A 19,587-nucleotide genomic window follows, 5' to 3' on the forward strand; every position below is an offset into this window, starting at 1 on the left:
CCCAGATCTCCTCTCTCTGCCGCTCCCTCTCAGTCTCCTTTACTAGCTCCTCACCTTATAGATGAACTAAGCATTGGTGTGTTCCACAACTTTGTCTGGCATGTATCCTCTTGTCTTATATATTAATATGTTCTTTCTCTGGGTGATCCTGGCTAGGTCATCTATATAAGTGATTCTTAAACTTTTAACTACAAAACCTCCCATGTGAGTACATGCTGATGCCATATCTCTTAAAAGTTCATGACCTGAAACACCTCTAAAATACATGGAATTCCCCCCAGACCTGGTCCTCCTTCAAGTATACCCACTTCTGTGAAAGATACCTCCATTCATTCAGATACACAAGGCAAAAATCCAGGAGTCTTCCTTGACGTTTCTCTCCCTTGCTCTCCATAGCCAGTTAATCATTAAATAAATATTTATAAATATTTCTCAGATCTTTTTTTTTCTATCTTTACTGCTACTATCATAGTTATTTCTACCGTCATTTCAATTATTGCAATGCCACTACTCCAGTCTACTTCTAATAACTTTTCCACTCCAATGTTGTGCCATTACGATCTATTTTACACACTGAGATCAGAATTGTCTTTTTTTTTTTTTTTAAAGACAGGTTTGATCATCTCATGCCTCTGTAGAGAGACACTTATAGATTTCCCATTGCTCTGTGAAGAAGGATCAAAATCCATACCATGGCTTGTGAACTCTTCAAATGCTTCCCATAGCGCTGTTGTTACCTTATTTCAATAACACAAAAGCTCCAACGTTCTTACCATCTCAGGGCCTTTGCACATACAGCTTCCCCATCTGTGCAGTCTTCAGTCTCTTCTCCCCCTGATTAATTCAAATGTCACTTTGTGAGGAACCATCCCTGACTAACCATACTAGATCAACCCTCAGTACTATACATTTCATAGCATCCTATTCTTTATATCAATAAAATAAAAATATTTGTATTTTTATTTAACTGCTCCTTAACATCTCATCTAGATTGTAGTCTTCATGAGAGGAGGGCCTGTGTCTTTCTTACTATTGAATCCCCAGTATACTGTCCTGTTCCTAAGGCTTATTATTTGCTTAATTAATTTCTGATAGATGAATAAATATAAAAATGAGCCAATAATTTGATCAATATCTATTCTCTTTGGGGTCTTATTTTTGATGCAGCCAAGGCTCAGTTACATCCCTGGCTATGTAAGCAAGTCTTCCTCATTCCTCATTTTCTATTGAACCGATTACTTCTTTTGACTACTCTGATACTTGAGTTTTAATTTAATCTTTATTTTCAGATTGCACAAACATTTTTGAGATTGTGTATTAAGTACTCCCTGCTATTTTTTGGAAGTCTGCATTCAGTATTAAGTACTCCCTGCTATTCTTTGGAAGTCTGCATTCAGCTGGATATATCTTTCCTTTTCTCCTTTGTCTTTCACTTCTCTTCTTTTCTCAGCTATTTGTAAGGCCTCCTCAGACAATCATTTTGCCTTTTTCATTTCTTTTTCTTGGGGATGGTTTCAATCACCACTTCCTATACAATATTATGAACCTCTGTCCATAGTTCTTCAGGCACTCTTTCTATCAGATCTAATCCCTTGAATCTATTTGTCACTTCCACTGTGTAATCGTAAGGGATTTGATTTAGGTCATACCTGAATGGTCTAGTGATTTTCCTTTACTTTCTTCAATTTAAATTTGAATTTTGCAATAAGGAGTTCATGATCTGAGGCACAGTCCACTCCTGGTCTGGTTTCTGCTGACTGTATAGAGCTTCTTCATCTTCGGTTGCAAAGAATATAATCAACCTGATTTCAGTATTGACCATCTGGTGATGTCCATGTATAGAGTTGTCTCTTATATTTTGGAAGAGGGTGTTTGCTATGATAGTGTGAAATATCAATAACTTTAGATATGCAGATGACCCCACCCTTATGGCAGAAAATGAAGAGGAACTAAAGAGCCTCTTGATGAAAGTGAAAGGGGAGAATGAAAAAGCTGGTTTAAAACTCAACATTCAAAAAACTAAGATCACGGCATCTGGTCCCATCACTTCATGGCAAATAGATGGGGAAACAATGGAAACAGTGAGAGACTTTATTTTTTCAGGCTCCAAGATCACTGCAGATGGTGACTGCAGCCATGAAATTAAAAGACATTTGCTCCTTGGAAGAAAAACTATGACAAACCTAGACAGCATATTAAAAAGCAGGACATTACTTTGCCAACAAAGGTCTGTCTAGTCAAAGTTATAGTGTTTCCAGTGTTCATGTATGGATGTGAGAGTTGGACTATAAAGAAAGCTGAACACTGAAAAATGGATGCTTTTGAACTGTGGAGTTGGAGAAGATGTTTGAGAATCCCTTGGACTTCAAGGAGATCCAACCAGTCCACCCTAAAGGAAATCAGTCCTGAATACTCATTGGAAGGACTGATGCTGAGGCTGAAACTCCAATACTTTGGCCACCTGATATGAATAACTGACTCATTGGAAAAGACCCTGATGCTAGGCAAGACTGAAGGCAGGAGGAGAAGGGGATGACAGAGGATGAGATGGTTGGATGGCCTCACTGACTCGATGGACATGAGTTTGAGTAAGCTCCAGGAGTTGGTGACAGACAGGGAAGCTTGGTGTGCCACAGTCCACAGGGCTGCAAAGAGTTAGACACAACTGAGCGACTGAACTGATTAAGTATTCCAAAATATATAACACTATACATATATATATATGTGTGTGTGTGTGTGTGTGTTTGTAAAACACTACACAAATGATACTATTTCTTCAGATTTGAAGAAATTATAGCTCAGTTCTTAGTGATATCACAAGGTCATTAAAAACTGAGAAAGATATTTTTCTGTTTGAAATGTCTTTTCTATGGTGGAACACATTTAAACAATAGGAAGTGATGGTTACCCCTTTTTCTTCCCTCAGTTCCAGTGTCTCATCCTGTCCTCACCCTCAGGACTCCCAGGGTCCAGGCTGTGGTGGGGGACATACTGGAAATTCACTGTGAGACCCAGAGAGGCTCTCCCCCCATCCAGTACCAGTTTTATCGAGAGAATGTCGCCCTGGGGAGCTGCTCGAGCCTCTCTGGAGGAGGAACATCCTTCAACCTCTCCCTGACCACAGAACATTCTGGAAACTACTTCTGTGAGGCTGACAATGGCTTGGGGGTCCAGCGTAGTGAGGCAGTGTTACTCAACGTCAAAGGTGAGTTGGTCCTGCCCACAAGCATCACAACCAAGGACTGACTGTCTTCTCTCCCTGGCCTCCGAAACAGAGCTCCAGGACTACTGTTTGTTGGGTAACAGCCCAGTGTACTTCCTGCCCACAGAACCTCTAACTGAAGTCTGGGGTCCTTACTGTGGTTACTGTTTAGGAGCCTTGACTTTCCCACAGCACAGTTAAAGAAGTCTTCTTGAGTGTCATTAAAAAAAAAAAAAAAACCCTCAGTAAAAATGCAAAGGTTTTTAAGAACATAGACTGAATTTTGATCTATGAATATGATACAAAAAGGAAACTAAAGAATTCTAAGTATAGGTTTCTCTGCTCCAAAAATGTTGGGCCAGGTTTTTTTTTCATTGACTTTCAAAGAACCTCTACTCTTGAGCTTCTTTCACTACCAGGGATAAATATGCCTCACACATCTCCTTTAATCTTTAAGGTGAAGAACTGAGTTATAAATGAGATCATTTTTTATCTTCACTTTGCAGGAGAGGAAACTTAAGCTTAGAGAGGGGAAGTAATTAGCTTACAGACACACTTAACAATGGTAAAGCCATGTTGAAAAACAAGCCTATCCAACTCTTAAAGTAAATCTACATTATGACACCTCTCATCCCTTTGATGCAATCTCATGCTTTAACAAGACTTTTTAATAATTTATTATTTGAAAGAATACATAAACCTTCATGATAAAAAGAAATCAAATTGTACAAAAGGGACAATATGAAAAATAAAGTTCTCTTTCTACCTGCATGTACACACTTTCATACCTACATGTTTCCAAGACATAACCGCTGTCAGTACTTGCAGGTGTATTTTTCTAGAAATATTAAAATTTATTATAAAGGCATAGAAATTTTACAAGTAGAATCATATTACATGTATAGTTACACAGCTTGCATTTTTTACTTAAAAATTTATTTTGGGTATCTTTCATGTTTTATAAGTGAGTTGATTAGATTGTCTCTAGTTTTTAGCAATTGCAAAATATCTACAACAAAAGTATTTGTGCAGATATACTTGCAAATCCTTTTGTAAAATTACTTGTTTATTTATGTATATTTGGCTGTGCTGGGTCGTTGCTTCTGTGTGTGGGCTCTAGTTGCAGCAAGCAGGGGCTACTCTCTAGTTGTGGGAGCTCTCGTTGTGGTGACCTGTCCTTTTGCAGAGCACAGGCTCTATCTAGAGCACGCAGGCTTCAGAAGTTGTGGTCCACAGGCTCACTCACCCCACGGCATGTGGAACCTCTCCCAGCCAGGGATCAAACCCGCATCCTCTATGTTAGCAGACAGATTCTCAACTACTGTCATCACCAGGGAATCTCTCCCTTTTTAAACTGAAGTATAGTTATTTTACAGTGATGTGTTACTCATTTTTTTTTAAATTTATTTTTTGATTGATGGATAGTTGCTTTACAGAATTTTCTTGTTTTCTGTCAAACCTCAACATGAATCAGCCAGAGGTATACATATATCCCCTCCCTTTTGAACCTCCCTCCCACCTCCCTCCCCACCCCACCCCTCTAGGTTGATGCAGAGCCCCTGTTTGAGTTTCCTGAGCCATACATCAAATTCCTGTTGGCTATCTATTTTACATATGGTAATGTAAGTTTCCATGTTATTCTTTCCATTCATCTCACCCTCTCCTCCCCTCTCCCCATGTCCATAAGTCTATTCTCTATGTCTGTTTCTCCATTGCTGCCCTGTAAATAAATTCTTCAGTACCGTTTTTCTAGATTATGTATATATGCATTAGAATAAGATATTTATCTTTCTCTGTCTGACTTACTTCACTCTGTATAATAGGTTCTAGGTTCATCCACCTCATTAGAAATGACTCAAATGCATTCCTTTTTATGACTAATATTCCATTGTGTATATGTACCACAATTTCTTTATCCATTCATCTGTTCATGGACATCTAGGTTGCTTCCATGTTCTAGCTATTGTAAATAGTGCTGCAATGAACAATGGGAGACATGTGTCTTTTTCAATTTTGATTTCCTCAGAGTATATGCCTAGGAGTGGGATTGCTGGGTCATATGGTTGTTTTATTCCTAGTTTTTTAAGGAACCTCCATACTGTCTTCCATAGTGGCTGTATCAATTTACATTCCCACCAACAGTGCAAGAGCATTCCCTTTTCTCCATAGCCTCTCCAGCATTTATTGTTTGTAGACTTTTGGAGGATGGCCATTCTGACTGGTGTGAGGTGATATCTCATTGTAGTTTTGATTTGCATTTCTCTAATAGTAAGCAATACTAAACATCTTTTCATGTGTTTGTTAGCCATCTGTATGTCTTTGGAGAAATGTCTGTTTAGGTTTTTTTCCCACATTTTAATTGGGTTGGTTGTTTTTCTGGTATTGAGTTGTATGAACTGCTTATATATTTTGAAAATTAATCCTTTGTCAGTTGTTTCAGTTGCCATTATTTTCTCCCATTCTGAAAGTTGTCTTTTCACCTTGCTTATAGTTTCCTTTGCTTTGCAAAACTTTTCAGTTTAATCAGGTCCCACTTGTTTAATTTTATTTTTATTTACATTACTCTAGGAGGTGGGTCATAGAGGATCTTGCTTTGATTTATGTCACTGAGTGTTCTGCCTATGTTTTTCTCTAAGAGTTTTATAGTTTATGGTCTTACATTTAGGTCTGTAATCCATTTTGAGTTTGTCTTTGTGTATGGTGTTAGGAAATGTTCTAATTTCATTCTTTTACATGTAGTTGTCCAGTTTTCCCATGAAGAGGCTGTCTTTGCCTCATTGTATATTCTTGCCTCCTTTGTCAAAAATAAGGTACCCTTAGGTGCATGGGTTTATTTCTAGGCTTTCTATCTTGTTCCATTAGTCTATATATTTTTTGTGCCAGTACCATATTATCTTGATGACTGTAGCTTTGTAGTATAATCTGAAGTCAGGAAGTTTGATTCCTCCAGCTCCATTCTTCTTTCTCAAGACTGTTTTGACTATTTGGGGTCTTTTGTGTTTCCATATGAATTGTGAAATTGTTTGTTCTAGCTCTGTGAAAAAAAGCCTTTGGTAATTTAATAGGGATCTTATTGAACCTGTAGATTGTGTTTGGTAGTATAGTCATTTTCACAATATTGATTCTTCCTACCCAGGTACATGGAATATCTCTCCATCTAGTTATGCCATATTTGATTTCTTTCATTCAGTTCAGTTCAGTTCAGTTGCTCAGTCGTGTCCGACTCTTTGCGACCCCATGAATCACAGCACACCAGGCTTCCCTGTCCATTACCAACTCCCCGAGTTCACTCAGACTCACGTCCATCGAGTCCATGATGCCATCCAGCCATCTCATCCTCGGTCATCCCCTTCTCCTCCTGCCCACAATCCCTCCCAGCATCAGAGTCTTTTCCAATGAGTCAACTCTTCTCATGAGGTGGCCAAAGTACTGGAGTTTCAGCTTTAGCATCATTCCCTCCAAAGAAATCCCAGGGCTGATCTTCAGAATGGATTGGTTGGATCTCCTTGCAGCCCAAGGGACTCTCAAGAGTCTTCTCCAACACCACAGTTCAAAAGCATCAGTTCTTTGGCTCTCAGCTTTCTTCACAGTCCAACTCTCACATCCATACATGACTACTGGAAAAACCATAGCCTTGACTAGATGGACCTTTGTTGGCAAAGTAATGTCTCTGCTTTATAATATGCTGTCTAGGTTAGTCATAACTTTCCTTCCAAGGAGTAAGCATCTTAATTTCATGGCTGTAATCACCATCTGCAGTGATTTTGGAGCCCCCCAAAATAAAGTCAGCCACTGTTTTGCCATCTATTTCCCATGAAGTGATGGGACTGGATGCCATGATCTTCGTTTTCTGAATGTTGAGCTTTAAGCCAACTTTTCCCCTCTCGTCTTTCACTTTCATCAATAGGCTCTTTAGTTCCTCTTCACTTTCTGCCATAAGGGTGGTGTCATCTGCATATCTGAGGTGATTGATATTTCTCCCAGCAATCTTGATTCCAGCTTGTGCTTCCTCCAGCCCAGCGTTTCTCATGATGTACTCTGCATATAAGTTAAATAAGCAGGGTGACTACATACAGCCTCAACGTACTCCTTTTCTTTCATTAGTGTCTTATAATTTTCTGTGTACAGTTCTTTTGTCTCCTTAGGTAAGTTTATTCCTAGATTTTTCATTCTTTTTGTTGCAGTGCTGAATGGGATTGATTTCTTAATTTCTTTTTCTGACTTTTCATTGTTAGCATATAGAAACACAAGTGGTTTCTGTGTGTTGATTTTGTATCCTGAAACTTTGTGAAATTTACTGATTAGCTCTAGTAATTTTCTAATACTATCCTTAGGGTTTTCTATGTACAGTATCATGTCATCTGCAAACAGTGAGAGCTTTACTTCCTCTTTTCTGATCTAGATTCCTTTTATTTCTTTTTCTTCTTTGATTGCTGTAGCTAGGACTTCTAGAACTATTTTGAATAATAGTGGTGAAAGTGAACACTCTTGTCTTGTTCCTGATCTAGGGAGAATGCTTTCAGTTTTTCACCACTGAGAATAATGTTTGCTGTAGGCTTATCATATATGGCCTTTACTGAGGTAGATTTTTTCTATGCCCATTTTTTGAAGAATTTTAATCATATACAGGGGCTGAATTTTGTCAAAGGCTTTTTCTGCCTCTATTGAGATTATCATTTGGTTTTTATTTTTTCAGTTTGTTAATATGGTGCATCACATTGACTGATTTCTGTATATTGAAGAATCCTTGCATCCTTGGAATAAACCCAACTTGATTATGGTGTATGAGCTTTTTGATGTGTTGCTGAATTCTGTTTGCTAAAATTTTACTGAGGAGTTTTGCATCTATATTCATCAGTGATATTGGCCTGTAGTTTTCTTTTTTGTGTGTTGTCTTTATCTGGTTTTGGTATCAGGGTGATGGTGGCCTCGTAGAGTGAGTTTGGAAGTGTTCCTTCCTCTGCAAGATTTTGAAAGAGTTTTAGAAGGATAGGCATTAGCCCTTTTCTAAATGTTAGAATTCTCCTGTGATGCCATCTGGTCCTGGGCTTTTGGGAGATTTTTGATTACAGCTCCAATTTCAATGCTTGTAATTGGGTTGTTCATAATTTCTACTTCTTCCTGATTCAGTCTTGGAAGATTGAACTTTTCTAAGAATCTGTCCATTTCTCCCAGGCTATCCATTTTACTGCCATATGACTGTTCATAATTGTCTCTTATAATCCTTTGTATTTCTGCATTCTCTGTTGTAACTTCTATTTTTTCATTTCTAATTTTGTTGATTTGATTCTCCTCTCTTTTTTCCTGATGAGTCTGGCTAAAGATTTGTCAATTTTGTTTATCTTCTCAAAGAAGCAGCTTTTAGTTTTATTAATCTTTACTGTTGTTTCTTTCATTTCTTTTTCATTTATTTCAGCTCAGATCTTTATAATTTCTTTCCTTATACTAATTTTGGGGTTTCTTTGTTCTTCATTTTACAGTTGCTTTAGGTGTAAAGTTAGGTTTTCTATTTGATGTTTTTCTTGTTTCTTGAGGCAGGACTGTATTGCTATAAACTTCCCTCTTAGAATGGCTTTTGCTGCATCCCATATGTTTTGAGTTGTTGTGTTTTCATTGTCATTTATTTCTAGAAATTTTTTGACTTTCCTTTAGATTTCTCCAGTAACCTGTTGGTTATTTAGAAATGTACTGTTTAATCTCCATGTGTTTGTGTTTTTTACACTTTTTTTTTCTTGTAATTGAGACCTAGTCCCATAGTGTTGTGGTCAGAGAAGATACTTGATACGATTTCAATTTTCTTAAATTTACTGAAGTTTGACTTGTGACCCAAGATGTAGTCTATCCTGGAGAATGTTCCATGTGCACTTGAGAAGAATGTGTATTCTTCTGCATTTGGGTGTAATGTGCTGAAGACATCAAGGAAACCCATCTCATCTAACGTATCATTTAAGACGTGTTTCCTTTTTAATTTTCTGTTTTGATGATCTGTCCATTGGTGTGAGTGGTATGTTAAAATCTCCTAGTATTATTGTGTTACTGTCAATTTCTCCTTTTATGTATTTTAGCATTTATCTAATGTATTGAGGTGCTCCTATATTGGGTGCACAGATATTTAAAATTGTTATGTCTTCCTCTTGGATCGATCCCTTGATCATTAAGTAGTGTCCTTCCTTATCTCTTATAATCTTCTTTATTTTAAAATCTATTTTGTCTGATATGAGGATTGCTACTCCAGCTTTCTTTTGCTTCCCATTTTCATGTAATATATTTTTCCATCTTCTCACTTTCAGTCTGTAAGTGTCTTTAGGTCTGAAGTGGGTTTCTTGTAGACAGCATATATATGGGTCTTATTTATTTTATCCATTCAGCCAGTCTGTGTCTTTTGGTGGGAGCATTTATTCCATTAACATTCAAAGTAATTTTTGATATATATGTTCCTATTGCCATTTTCTTAATTGTTTGGGGTTGATTTTGTAGATCTTTTTCTTCTCACCTCCCTAGGATGCCCTCCAACACTGTGCTGGTCTCTGGACCTGCTGTGGGGGCAGCTAAGATTCTAATCTGGTCCTACTCCTATGTGTTCTTGCCTCCAATGTCCACACCTATCAGAACTAGTGCGTTTTCTTTTGTGGGTGCTCTCAATGTCCTTTCATAGGACACAGAGTCTGCCTAGCTGATCATATGGATTTAATCTGCAGCTTGTACAGCTGGTGGGAAGGTTTTGGGTCTTCTTCCTTAGCCACACTGCCCCTGGGTTTCAATTGCAGCTTTATTTCCACTTCTGATATGGGTCGTCCACTGGGGTTTGTTCCTGAGGCTGCCCTGGAGGACTTGGGCCTGCCCCAGCGAGGACTAGATGTGGAGGTGGTGCAGCTGCTTGGGTCGCAGGGGTTCTGGCAGCACCAGGTACTCAGGGGAGTTGATGGCTATGGCAGAAGGAAATACAGTGCTCTAGAAGGGTATGGCAACCAGTATTGACCAATACGTTCCAGTATTCTTGCCTGGAGAACACCCTGACAGAGAAGAGTTGGACACAACTGAAGCAACCCTGCGTGCATAGATGCAAGAATTTTTTTTCCCCCTATGGCAGCTCTGCCCCAGTGAGGGTTGAGTGTGAAGGTGGTGCAGCTGCTTGACTTGTGGGGACACTGGCAGCACCAAGTGTGTAGGGGACATGGACTGCCTCCATCACGGGAGTTATGGCCCTATCAGAGTCTTTTTTCAGGCCTCTTGTAGATGGCAGTCAGAAGGCCTCTTTGACTAGTCTTTCTCCATAGCTCTGCCTGTTCAGGCACTTAGAGGGCTCCCTTGCCTGGGGTCCTTCTCTGTTGCTTGGTGTGTCTGACACATAGAGGACCCCCCCCCCCCTTGACTGGGTTCCTACTCTGTAGATCAGGGTATCAGGCACTTTAAGGGGCACCCTGGGTGGGGTCCTACTCTAGTTCAGTTCATCAGGCATTTGATGGGCCAGCCTCTCTATTGTTTAGCTGCAGATGCTGGCATGTAGGGAGAGAAAGGGTATGGTGATGACTCCACCCCCTACGTGTGACTCAGCAGTATCGCCTTGCTTCTATGGCTGTCCGGCTTTCCTCCGCAGGAATTTCCCACCACAATCTCCTCCCTCATATCCCCTCGATCCGTTTCTCCACAGTCAACAGCAGCCCTCACCCTGGGATTGCTTCACAATCCCCACACTTCAGCTCCCAGCTACTGTACCTTCCAGAGGACCTGTGTCCCTGTCCAGGGTATATATGGCTGTGGCAAGGACTCTCTGATTCTCATTCCATTTAGGCTGCCATAGATCAGCTGTTTCCCTCTCAGCCTTAAATGTTTCTCCTCCGACTCAGACATTGCCTCAGTGTGGGAACTGGACCCCTGTTTCAGTTCCCCCACCTAGGAGGGCAGGTCCAATCCTAGTAACACTCCTGTTTTCCCCCCTAGTTCCCTCATCCTACCAAGTTTTGTGTCCTCTCTCAGCTGGTGTTTTGCGTGTACTTCTGTGTCTGAAGTGTATTCCTGATGTATCCATGGAGAGAGATGTATTCCATGTCCACCTACTCCTCTGCCATCTTGTTCTCCCATGTTAGTCATGTTAGTAGCCCTAAAGAAAATAGTCTTATAAGTAGATTTGCTGGGTCAAAATTTAAGTGCATTTTCAATTTGGTCAATATTGCCACAGCTCCATTCAAGAAAGTGACTCAAATATGCATTCCCACCAAGAGCTTATCAAGGTGCCTGTTAATCCACAACTCCGTCATAATTATCTGCCTGTGTTAATCTTTGCTGGACAAGATTGTCCACATTCTGGACAAGGAGTGTCCTTAAATACCCAATCTGATGGGTATTTTGTTTGTAAACAGTTAATAAGTAATGAGGAAGATAATATTTTTATATATTTATTGGCTATTTGAAGTTTCTAGTGGCTCATAGCCTTTTCACAGTTTCCTGTTGTACATTTTGGTGCATTGAAAGCTGTTTGTGGATTCAGGTCACTAGCTTTGTCTGTCATGCATGTTTTCAACCCATTTTCCTAGGTTGCAAACTGACTTTTATTATATGTTTACATTATTTTTTGTTCCTTTATAAATATGTTGGTAATAGGACCTTCTATTGACTTTTTGTTTTCCCCCAGTTCCAGTGTCTCGCCCTGTCCTCACCCTCAGGACCGCCAGGGCCCAGGTTGTGGTGGGTGATGTATTAGAACTTCGTTGTGAGGCCCAGAGAGGCTCTCCCCCGATCCTGTACTGGTTTTATCACAATAATGTCACCCTGGAGACCAGCACGTCTCACTCTGGACAAGGAGTGTCCTTAAACCTCTCGCTGACTGCAGATCATTCTGGGACCTACTCCTGTGAGGCCGACAATGGCCTGGGTCCCCAGCGCAGTGAGGCAGTGACACTTTCTGTCATGGGTAAGTTTTCCATGCCCAGACCACAGGGCATGAAAGACAAAAAATGTCCTCCAAGGATGCTCTGAGTGCCCTCTCGATAGTTGACTAGGGTGGTGCCTCTCAGGAACAAGTATACAAAGCTGGAAGCATTCCAAGTTGTTATTTTCAGGAGTGTTTCTGAAAGCATGTAATTTGGATGGGAAAGGAGAGCCAAAGCGGACCACTGAATTTACTGTTTATCAGTTACTATCATCCATCCTGACTCTCAACCCTCTCATCAGCCACAGATAAAATCTTCCCCACAAAGAGAAGAGCCATTTCCTGTGCCACATCTATACCTGCTAACCTCAAGAGCCCTTGGTTCATCCTCTCTCCCAGGCATCAGCTTCAGGGGTCAGGCAGTTCAAAACCACAAGCCTCTACCTCTGGCTCACGCCTGGCGTCTCCCCCTCAGGGCTGACCGGGAGCAAAAGCAGCCTTATTGCCACCAGTGTCACCGGGGGACTGCTCAGCATGATGGCCATCGCTGCCGTGGCACTGCTGTTCTACTGCTGGCTCCTGAGAAAAGCAGGTGGGTGACTCCCTGGCTAACCTTCGCTTGAGTCCTTGTCCTTCCCATCTCTGTTCCTTTAGGCTCATGCTGCCTTCAGGACCACCCCCAAGCTCTCAACAGCTCCTTTCTGCACAATTCCACAGCTCCTACCTTCCCCTCTAGATCCTCCAGTCTTCTTCAAATGCCAAGTTGCCGAAACAGCCCTTTTGGGTGGAAGTTGCTTTTACAAGATGTAGTTTATCCAACGTGACAAATTGCAGTATATCTCCATCTCTACCCTTGAAAGACTCCCAAGGAACAGGAATAGAAGAAGAAAAACTCTGAGAAATAGGAGCAAGAACAGAAATCAAATGAAATTTTGATAACATTAATTTTGTAAATGTATGGTACTTTCATAGTAGATAAGTCTCTTTTCCCACATCCAGCTATTGACCATTGTTCTTCACAAACTCCAGGTTAAACAATTATGGATTGTGGGCTACTCTTTTGCATTATAACTATAAACTTCTGGAAGCCAGGATCAGTAGTTTTTGCTCAATCTGCCACCTCCATTGTGAATATCAAAGCAGGGTTCACATTTTAGTGACAGTGACTTCTGGTAGGTTCTAGATGAGCCTCTTATGAGCTCTGCTCATAGGAAGACTTGTGAAGTCTTCCTTTTCCTGGACTTAATGCTTCTCTGCTTTCCTTTCAGGAGGAAAGCCTACATTTGACTCCTCAAGGTAAGGCCTGGCTGTATTCCCATATGGTTAATGAAATGCCCACAGGATATAAAAATGAAATTGAATCTGGCTACTGCTAAGAATGGGGATTTCTTGGTGGCTCAAATGGTAAAGAATCTGCCCTCAGTGTGGGAGACCTGGTTTTGATTCCTGGGTTGGGAAGATCCCCTGGAGAAGGAAATAGTTACCCACTCCAGTATTCTTGCCTGGAGAATTCCAAGGACAGAGGAGCCTGGCGGGCTATAGCCCATGGGGTCTTAAAGAATGGGACACGACAGAGGGACTAACACTTTCACTTTTACTACCGAGAGCACAGTCACTGCTTCATATCACTGAGAAGGGTTATGCCAATTTCATGTTGCCACCTTCCTTGGATTATCTCAAGGCAATTCCCCAGACTTTCTCACCCACCAACTTAGCTAAACAGGTCTTTTTTTCTTTTATGCCTGTATGCTCAGTTGTGTCTGACTCTTTGCAACCCCATGGACTGTAACCGTCCAGGCTCCTCTGTCCATGGACTTCTCCAGGCAAGAATACTGCCATTTCTTTCTCCATTTTTTTTTCTTTCAGCAAGTAATTGCTTTTTATTTATAAACTTACATCCTTGGTCCACTGTTGCCTAGTTTGTGTGAGTGATCACCATGACCACAGAATCCATCCATTTCCTAACATGCTGTAAGGTTAATAAGCCTGGAAAGCTCTGATTAGGTCATGGCCAACTCAGCTAACCAATATCTGTTGTGATGACAGCCAAGAAGATGAAGTCACACAACTTGGCCATCCAGAGACACCTCTCTGCTAATAGGAGGTGGGGCCTGTGAAGAAGGTGCTGCCATCTTGGATTCCCAAGGTTGACTTTAGGAGCCACACCACAGCTATTCCTGAGCAAGCTCATGGTAGCAACATTCAAACCATCCCGAGTTGCTCTGAGCCTTTCTAATTATGGATTTCTCTGAGATACCAATCTTTCTTAAAGTATAGACTTTGGAGCCAGGTTTGAATCTTGGCTCTTTCCTTTTCTAGTTACATAGTCTTCAGCAAGTCATCTGTTAGAACCTCCCATTTTTTTTTTCCATCTATAAAATAGAGAAAAAAACAGAATCAACTTAATATTGTTATAGGTACTAGCACAGTGATTGGTACATACCAGATACATACCATAAAGTCTGGATTAATATTATGATTTATAATTTAATAGTCCCTAATAATAGACTGTTTATTATACACTCATCTATGTTTCCAGGCTTGACAACTATCCTGTGATAAAGACTTGTTAACAGGAAATGATCCTTAGAACTACTTTTTCAGGATTTCTGGGAAACATCAGTGTTTCTGTTTCATAGGAATCCTTCAGCCCCAGATCCCCAAGAGTCCACCTACCACAATGTACCAGGCTGGATAGAACTGCAACCAGTATACAGCAATGGTGAGGACTGAAGACCCTCCATTTGGGCAGGGACCCCAGGGTTGGTCTGGGAAGGGGTGGGACAGCAAATGCAGAAGGGGCAGTGCAGAGGCTCAGAGGGCTCTGCTCCCTCTAGAGAATAAGCTATGACTGGGGAACAAAAATGTAGCAAGACAAGGAGGCAAGAATCTTAGAATCCTCTCAAGTGTCATCTTCTCTCCAAGTAAATCCTAACAGAGGAGAGGTGGTGTACTCGGAAGTCTGGAGTGTGAAGAAGGAGAACAGACTCACAGGTAAGACCCAAGGACCCTTGATTTTGGTGGTTGATTGCTGCGTCTGGCTCAGTCTCCACCCCTTCAGTGAGTCTGGGCCAACCAGACATAGATGTGTCCCTTGCGCTGGGTCACTGGACTTCTTGAGTTATGCCCAGCTATATTACTGAGATTAACTCAAGCTTATTGTGCAGAACTGCTTTCTCCGTTCTCTATGGATGGCCTAAGTATCATCTGAGTAATGAAGCCATTGCCCTGGGCAGTCACTTAATCCCTCAGAGCTTCCACGTCCTGTCTGTGAAATAAGACAGGACTGTTTTCAATGCCTGTATCTATTTTTTTACTGCTGCTTTGGCAAACAACCACTAGGGCTTAAACAACACTAGTTAATTATCTTACTGTGCTGTAAAATCAGACATCTAACTCCAGTCTCACTGGGCTAAAATAAGTGTCTACAGAGTTCCTTCCTGGAAGCTCCAGGGAAGAATATATTTCCTTGCTTTTTCCAGCTTCTAAAGGATACCCCTTTCCATGGCTCATGGTCCCATCCCTCTGTCTTGAAAGCCAGCAATGTGGCACCTATCTAACCATTCCTTCCATAGTCAGTGTTGCCTCTGGTCACAGCTAGGAAAGGTTCTCAGATTTTAAACTTCTCCTTAAAGTCCCCCCTGGATAATCTAGGAAAATCCCTCCATTTCAAGGTCCTTAATCTTAATCACATGTGCAAAAATCCCTTTCTCCATCTAGGATCACATATTCACAGGTTCTAGGGGTCAGGATGTGGACATCTTTGTGGGAGACGTTATTCAGCTAAGCACACTCTCTCATAGGGTTATTGTAAGGACCAGATGAGGAAGCAGATATAGATATGCTATAGCAGCAACAGAATCTGAGCACCTTTTATGATGAGTCTATGCTGGTTGTCTGGCTGTGTCATTATTTCTCCCTCCTGGTAGATGGTCTGCAGTGAACAATCCCAGCCTGGCTTCCTCCTGCAGGCAAAGGAAAGAACAACCTTTGGGGCTGTTCTAATTCTATTCTGAAAAAATCTGCCATGTGATTTTAGCTATTCTGCTTCCCCGCCCCCTTTTTATGATTCCTTTTATATAAAATCAAATGACAAATGAACTGTATTTTTTGTTCTATTCTTGGTTCAGTGGCCTCTTGACCTCTGAACTCATTCAGACTTATAATCCCCTTTGATGAGAGTATTGCTATTATCCCCACTTCTTAGATGAGGGAATGGAGGCAGAGAGACCTTAAGTGACCAGCCTGACGTCACAGAACAGTTTGTCTCCAGAATCCAAGTGTTGGGCCAAGCTCTGCTTCTCAGGACAGTTCCGGGAAGCCTTAGAATTCACTCCAAGCTAAAAGGCAAAGTCCTGCTTGATGAACGCCATATTTCATTCCATCTTTAAGAAAATATAGTAATAATAACAGCAACTTCTAGTATCATATCAACATGTGTTGAGCAGTTCTTATGTGCCTGGTACAGTTCTGAGTACTATAAATAGATGTTAAATTGTATATGCCTTAAATATGTACATACATATTTATAGCTTGTTTGTTAATAGCCTTCAGAACTGTACCCTCACATTGGAATTGCTCAATGTATAACAGATATTAGAAATCACATGGACACACAACCCTATAGATAGATATTCTTATTCCCATCATACAGATGAGACAACTAAACAGGAGATACTGTGTGACTTGTCTAAGGCCACAGAGGTGGTACAGCTGTCCCGGAGCTCAGTTTAGGTGGTCTGGATCTGGAATCTGCTCCAAGCCAGCTGCTTCTCCATAACGTGCATGCATGCTCAGTCAGTGTCTGACTTAGTGATCCTGTGGTCTGTAACCCACCAGGCTCCTCTGTCCATGGGGCTCTCATGGCAAGAATACTGGAGTGGGTTGCCACTTCCTCCTCCAGGGGATCTTCTTGACCCAGGGATCGAACCCACATCTATGCTGGCAGGTGGCTTCCTTACCACTGAGCCACATGGGAAGCCCCTCTCCATAATATCCACTATTAATCTATGATCAAAGCATAAACAAGACAAAAGGAGATTTCTTCCTTTTGAGAGCCCCCAGGGGAGCTCCACATGGGGAACAAAGAGTGTAGTGATGCTGTGGAGATAGCTGGTGGAAGCTGTGAGGCTGAGGGTCTTAGCAAAGGTTCAGTGGCTGTGCGGGCCCCATGGAGAAGGCTGTGGCTGGGCTGATGGCTTGGATACAAGTGGAGAATTGAGTTCACAGTTGAATGCTTCCCTTCTTTCCACAGCGGCCTCTGAACCAGAGCCTTTTAAGAACACGGTGAGTCCCATGCCCTGTGCACCCTCCCATCTCAGGCCCACTGATCTCTGGCCCTCACCTGTGTGCTCTTTCTCCCAGGATTCCTGTGTCATCTACTCCCAGGTGAAGGGAGCTTCCACTGCAGCCTCTAAGCCCCAGTTCTTGGATCCACTGACTCCTCACAGATGAGTCCACATAGCTCCAGACTGCTGCCTTAACCTCTGCACTCCAGAGCCATTCTTGTGGGGTGGGGGAAGGGACATCGAAGTGGGAAGATCTAAGCCACCCCAGGCCGCACCCAGCAGCCAGTGCCTCCAGTGCCCACACTCTCGTCTGAACAAAACACAGGGCCCCAAGGGACTCCTGTCTACTTCCAAATTGACAGCCCTGCCACATATCCCAAACAGCATATTGTTCTCAACCCAGGGCCCATGATGTTGCCTGGCTTCCTTATTGTGCTTGAGCTTCAGACATATGCCCACTATCCTTCCATGAGGATGACACCCGAGCTCTGCCATGAATACAACCTGCTCTCAGTCAATGCTTTTCTCAGTTGCCATCAGTCTGGTATGGCTATGCACACACCCATGAGATGTGTACACTGGATTTGTTATAGACCTCTCCATGGTGGGACTGCATTCCATACTCACCTGTGTGTCTGAAACTCTAAGCTCAGCATCTGACACCAGGATAACTTCTCTCCTGCCCATGTAACAATATCTTCCTGTCCAAGTATGTGGATTTCACACACTAGGACCTAGATCCTTCCCATCCTGCCAGAAGGAACCTAGCACAGTCATGGCCAGGAGGACCAGAGATGCAGATAGGATGCACATTGAAATATAGGAGGTGCTTTATTACTACTTGAATGAATGAATGAATAAATGAGGAAGATATTATGGATCATTATGATGTATTCTTACCCTCAAACTGGTATCTGATACAGTGTGCTTCCTAGGAAATTAAGGAAATAGGAAATAAATTCAGAGAAGGAGTTTGAGTGAGGAGAGATCTGTTCAGAAAGCAAGAAGGCTTCTCAAACTTCAAAGTGCTTATGGGTAACCTGGGGATCACAGAGTCTTATTCAGTCGGTCTGGGTGGAGGCTAAGACCCTGTATCTATAACAAGCTCCCATGTGACGCTGATGCTACTAATCCTAGGAGTCTACCAAGTACCCAGACCTTGTAGGTTTTGGCAGAGGTTCATGCAGAAGCAGTGAAGGCTCTGTCTGTCCATTGCCCAACTCCATGGGGGCCACTGATACAGCTCACATGATTCCTGCACTGTTCTTCCACCAGAACACCATCAGCTGCTGTTGCTAAAAGAACTTCTCTTCTATACGCTGGGATGCATCAGTCACCCTGGGTCTGGGAAAAAGTAGCTGCCACTATCTTTGTTTCCTCACCTCGGGCCTCATATTTTTTCCATAAAGGGATTGACTACACTGTGAATAAATACACCCCGTAGCTTTCTCCATTCAATGTTGATCTGTCTCATCTCTGAGCCATGGGATGCTTTGTTCCATTTTGATGATGCCCATCACACCTTATCTTGATCTCCATCCTCCAGTGGATTGTACAGAGGGAATCATTTCCAAGCCCCATTGCCTAGAATAAAACCCTTCGCAAGGAGTTCATGATCCTTCTCCACCCAGTGCTGCCCACTTCCCTCTCCAGGCTTCCCCACAGTTGTTGTTCTCCACACACTATTCTCAGTCACAGGGTGATCTTCCCCATTTTCTAATATAGACTGTTTGTACTTCCTCCATAGAAGGGCTTTCCCATTATTTGCATATCCTGGAATCCTGTTCATTCACCAAGCCCCAAGTCAAATGTCAGCCCTTCCTAGGATTGACCTGTCTTTGGGATCTCATAGCATTTTTTTTTTTTTGGCCACTTTGTTTTTTTAACTGAATGATATTTGCTTCACAGAATTTTGTGGTTTTCTGTCATACATCAACAAAAATCAGTCATAGGTACACCCAACTCCCCTCCCTCCTGAACCTCCCTCCCATCTCCCTCCCCACCCCACCCTTCTGGATTGTCACAGAGCCCCTGTTTGAGTTCCCTGAGTCATACCTAGAGCCTATTATAAAGAGTGAGGTAAGTCAGAAAGAGAAATATAAGTATGATATACTGATGCACATACCTGGAATCTAAAAAGATGGTACTGATGAATTTATTTTCAGGGCAGCAACGGAGAAACAGACATAGAAAACAGACCTCAGGACACAACAGGAAGGGAGGAGGGA

General features: G+C 41.9%; 1 protein-coding gene across 1 annotated transcript in view; it reads left to right on the top strand.

Annotated features, from left to right (window-relative positions):
• The window catches only part of FCRL5 (Fc receptor like 5), a 41,548-nt gene extending 22,731 nt beyond the window's left edge, over nt 1-18,817 (top strand). Inside the window, exons 9-16 of the mRNA XM_040229912.1 lie at nt 2,927-3,205; nt 11,835-12,113; nt 12,547-12,663; nt 13,340-13,367; nt 14,711-14,793; nt 14,997-15,065; nt 17,326-17,357; nt 17,436-18,817. Of these exons, the coding sequence (XP_040085846.1) occupies nt 2,927-3,205; nt 11,835-12,113; nt 12,547-12,663; nt 13,340-13,367; nt 14,711-14,793; nt 14,997-15,065; nt 17,326-17,357; nt 17,436-17,525 (977 nt within the window). The 3' untranslated portion in view covers nt 17,526-18,817. The remainder of the gene's footprint in view (nt 1-2,926; nt 3,206-11,834; nt 12,114-12,546; nt 12,664-13,339; nt 13,368-14,710; nt 14,794-14,996; nt 15,066-17,325; nt 17,358-17,435) is intronic.
• Nucleotides 18,818-19,587: the final 770 nt, after the last annotated feature.

This window comes from Oryx dammah, unplaced genomic scaffold (assembly GCF_014754425.2).
Source record: "Oryx dammah isolate SB20612 unplaced genomic scaffold, SCBI_Odam_1.1 HiC_scaffold_28, whole genome shotgun sequence".
NCBI classification, from domain to species: domain Eukaryota; kingdom Metazoa; phylum Chordata; class Mammalia; order Artiodactyla; family Bovidae; genus Oryx; species Oryx dammah.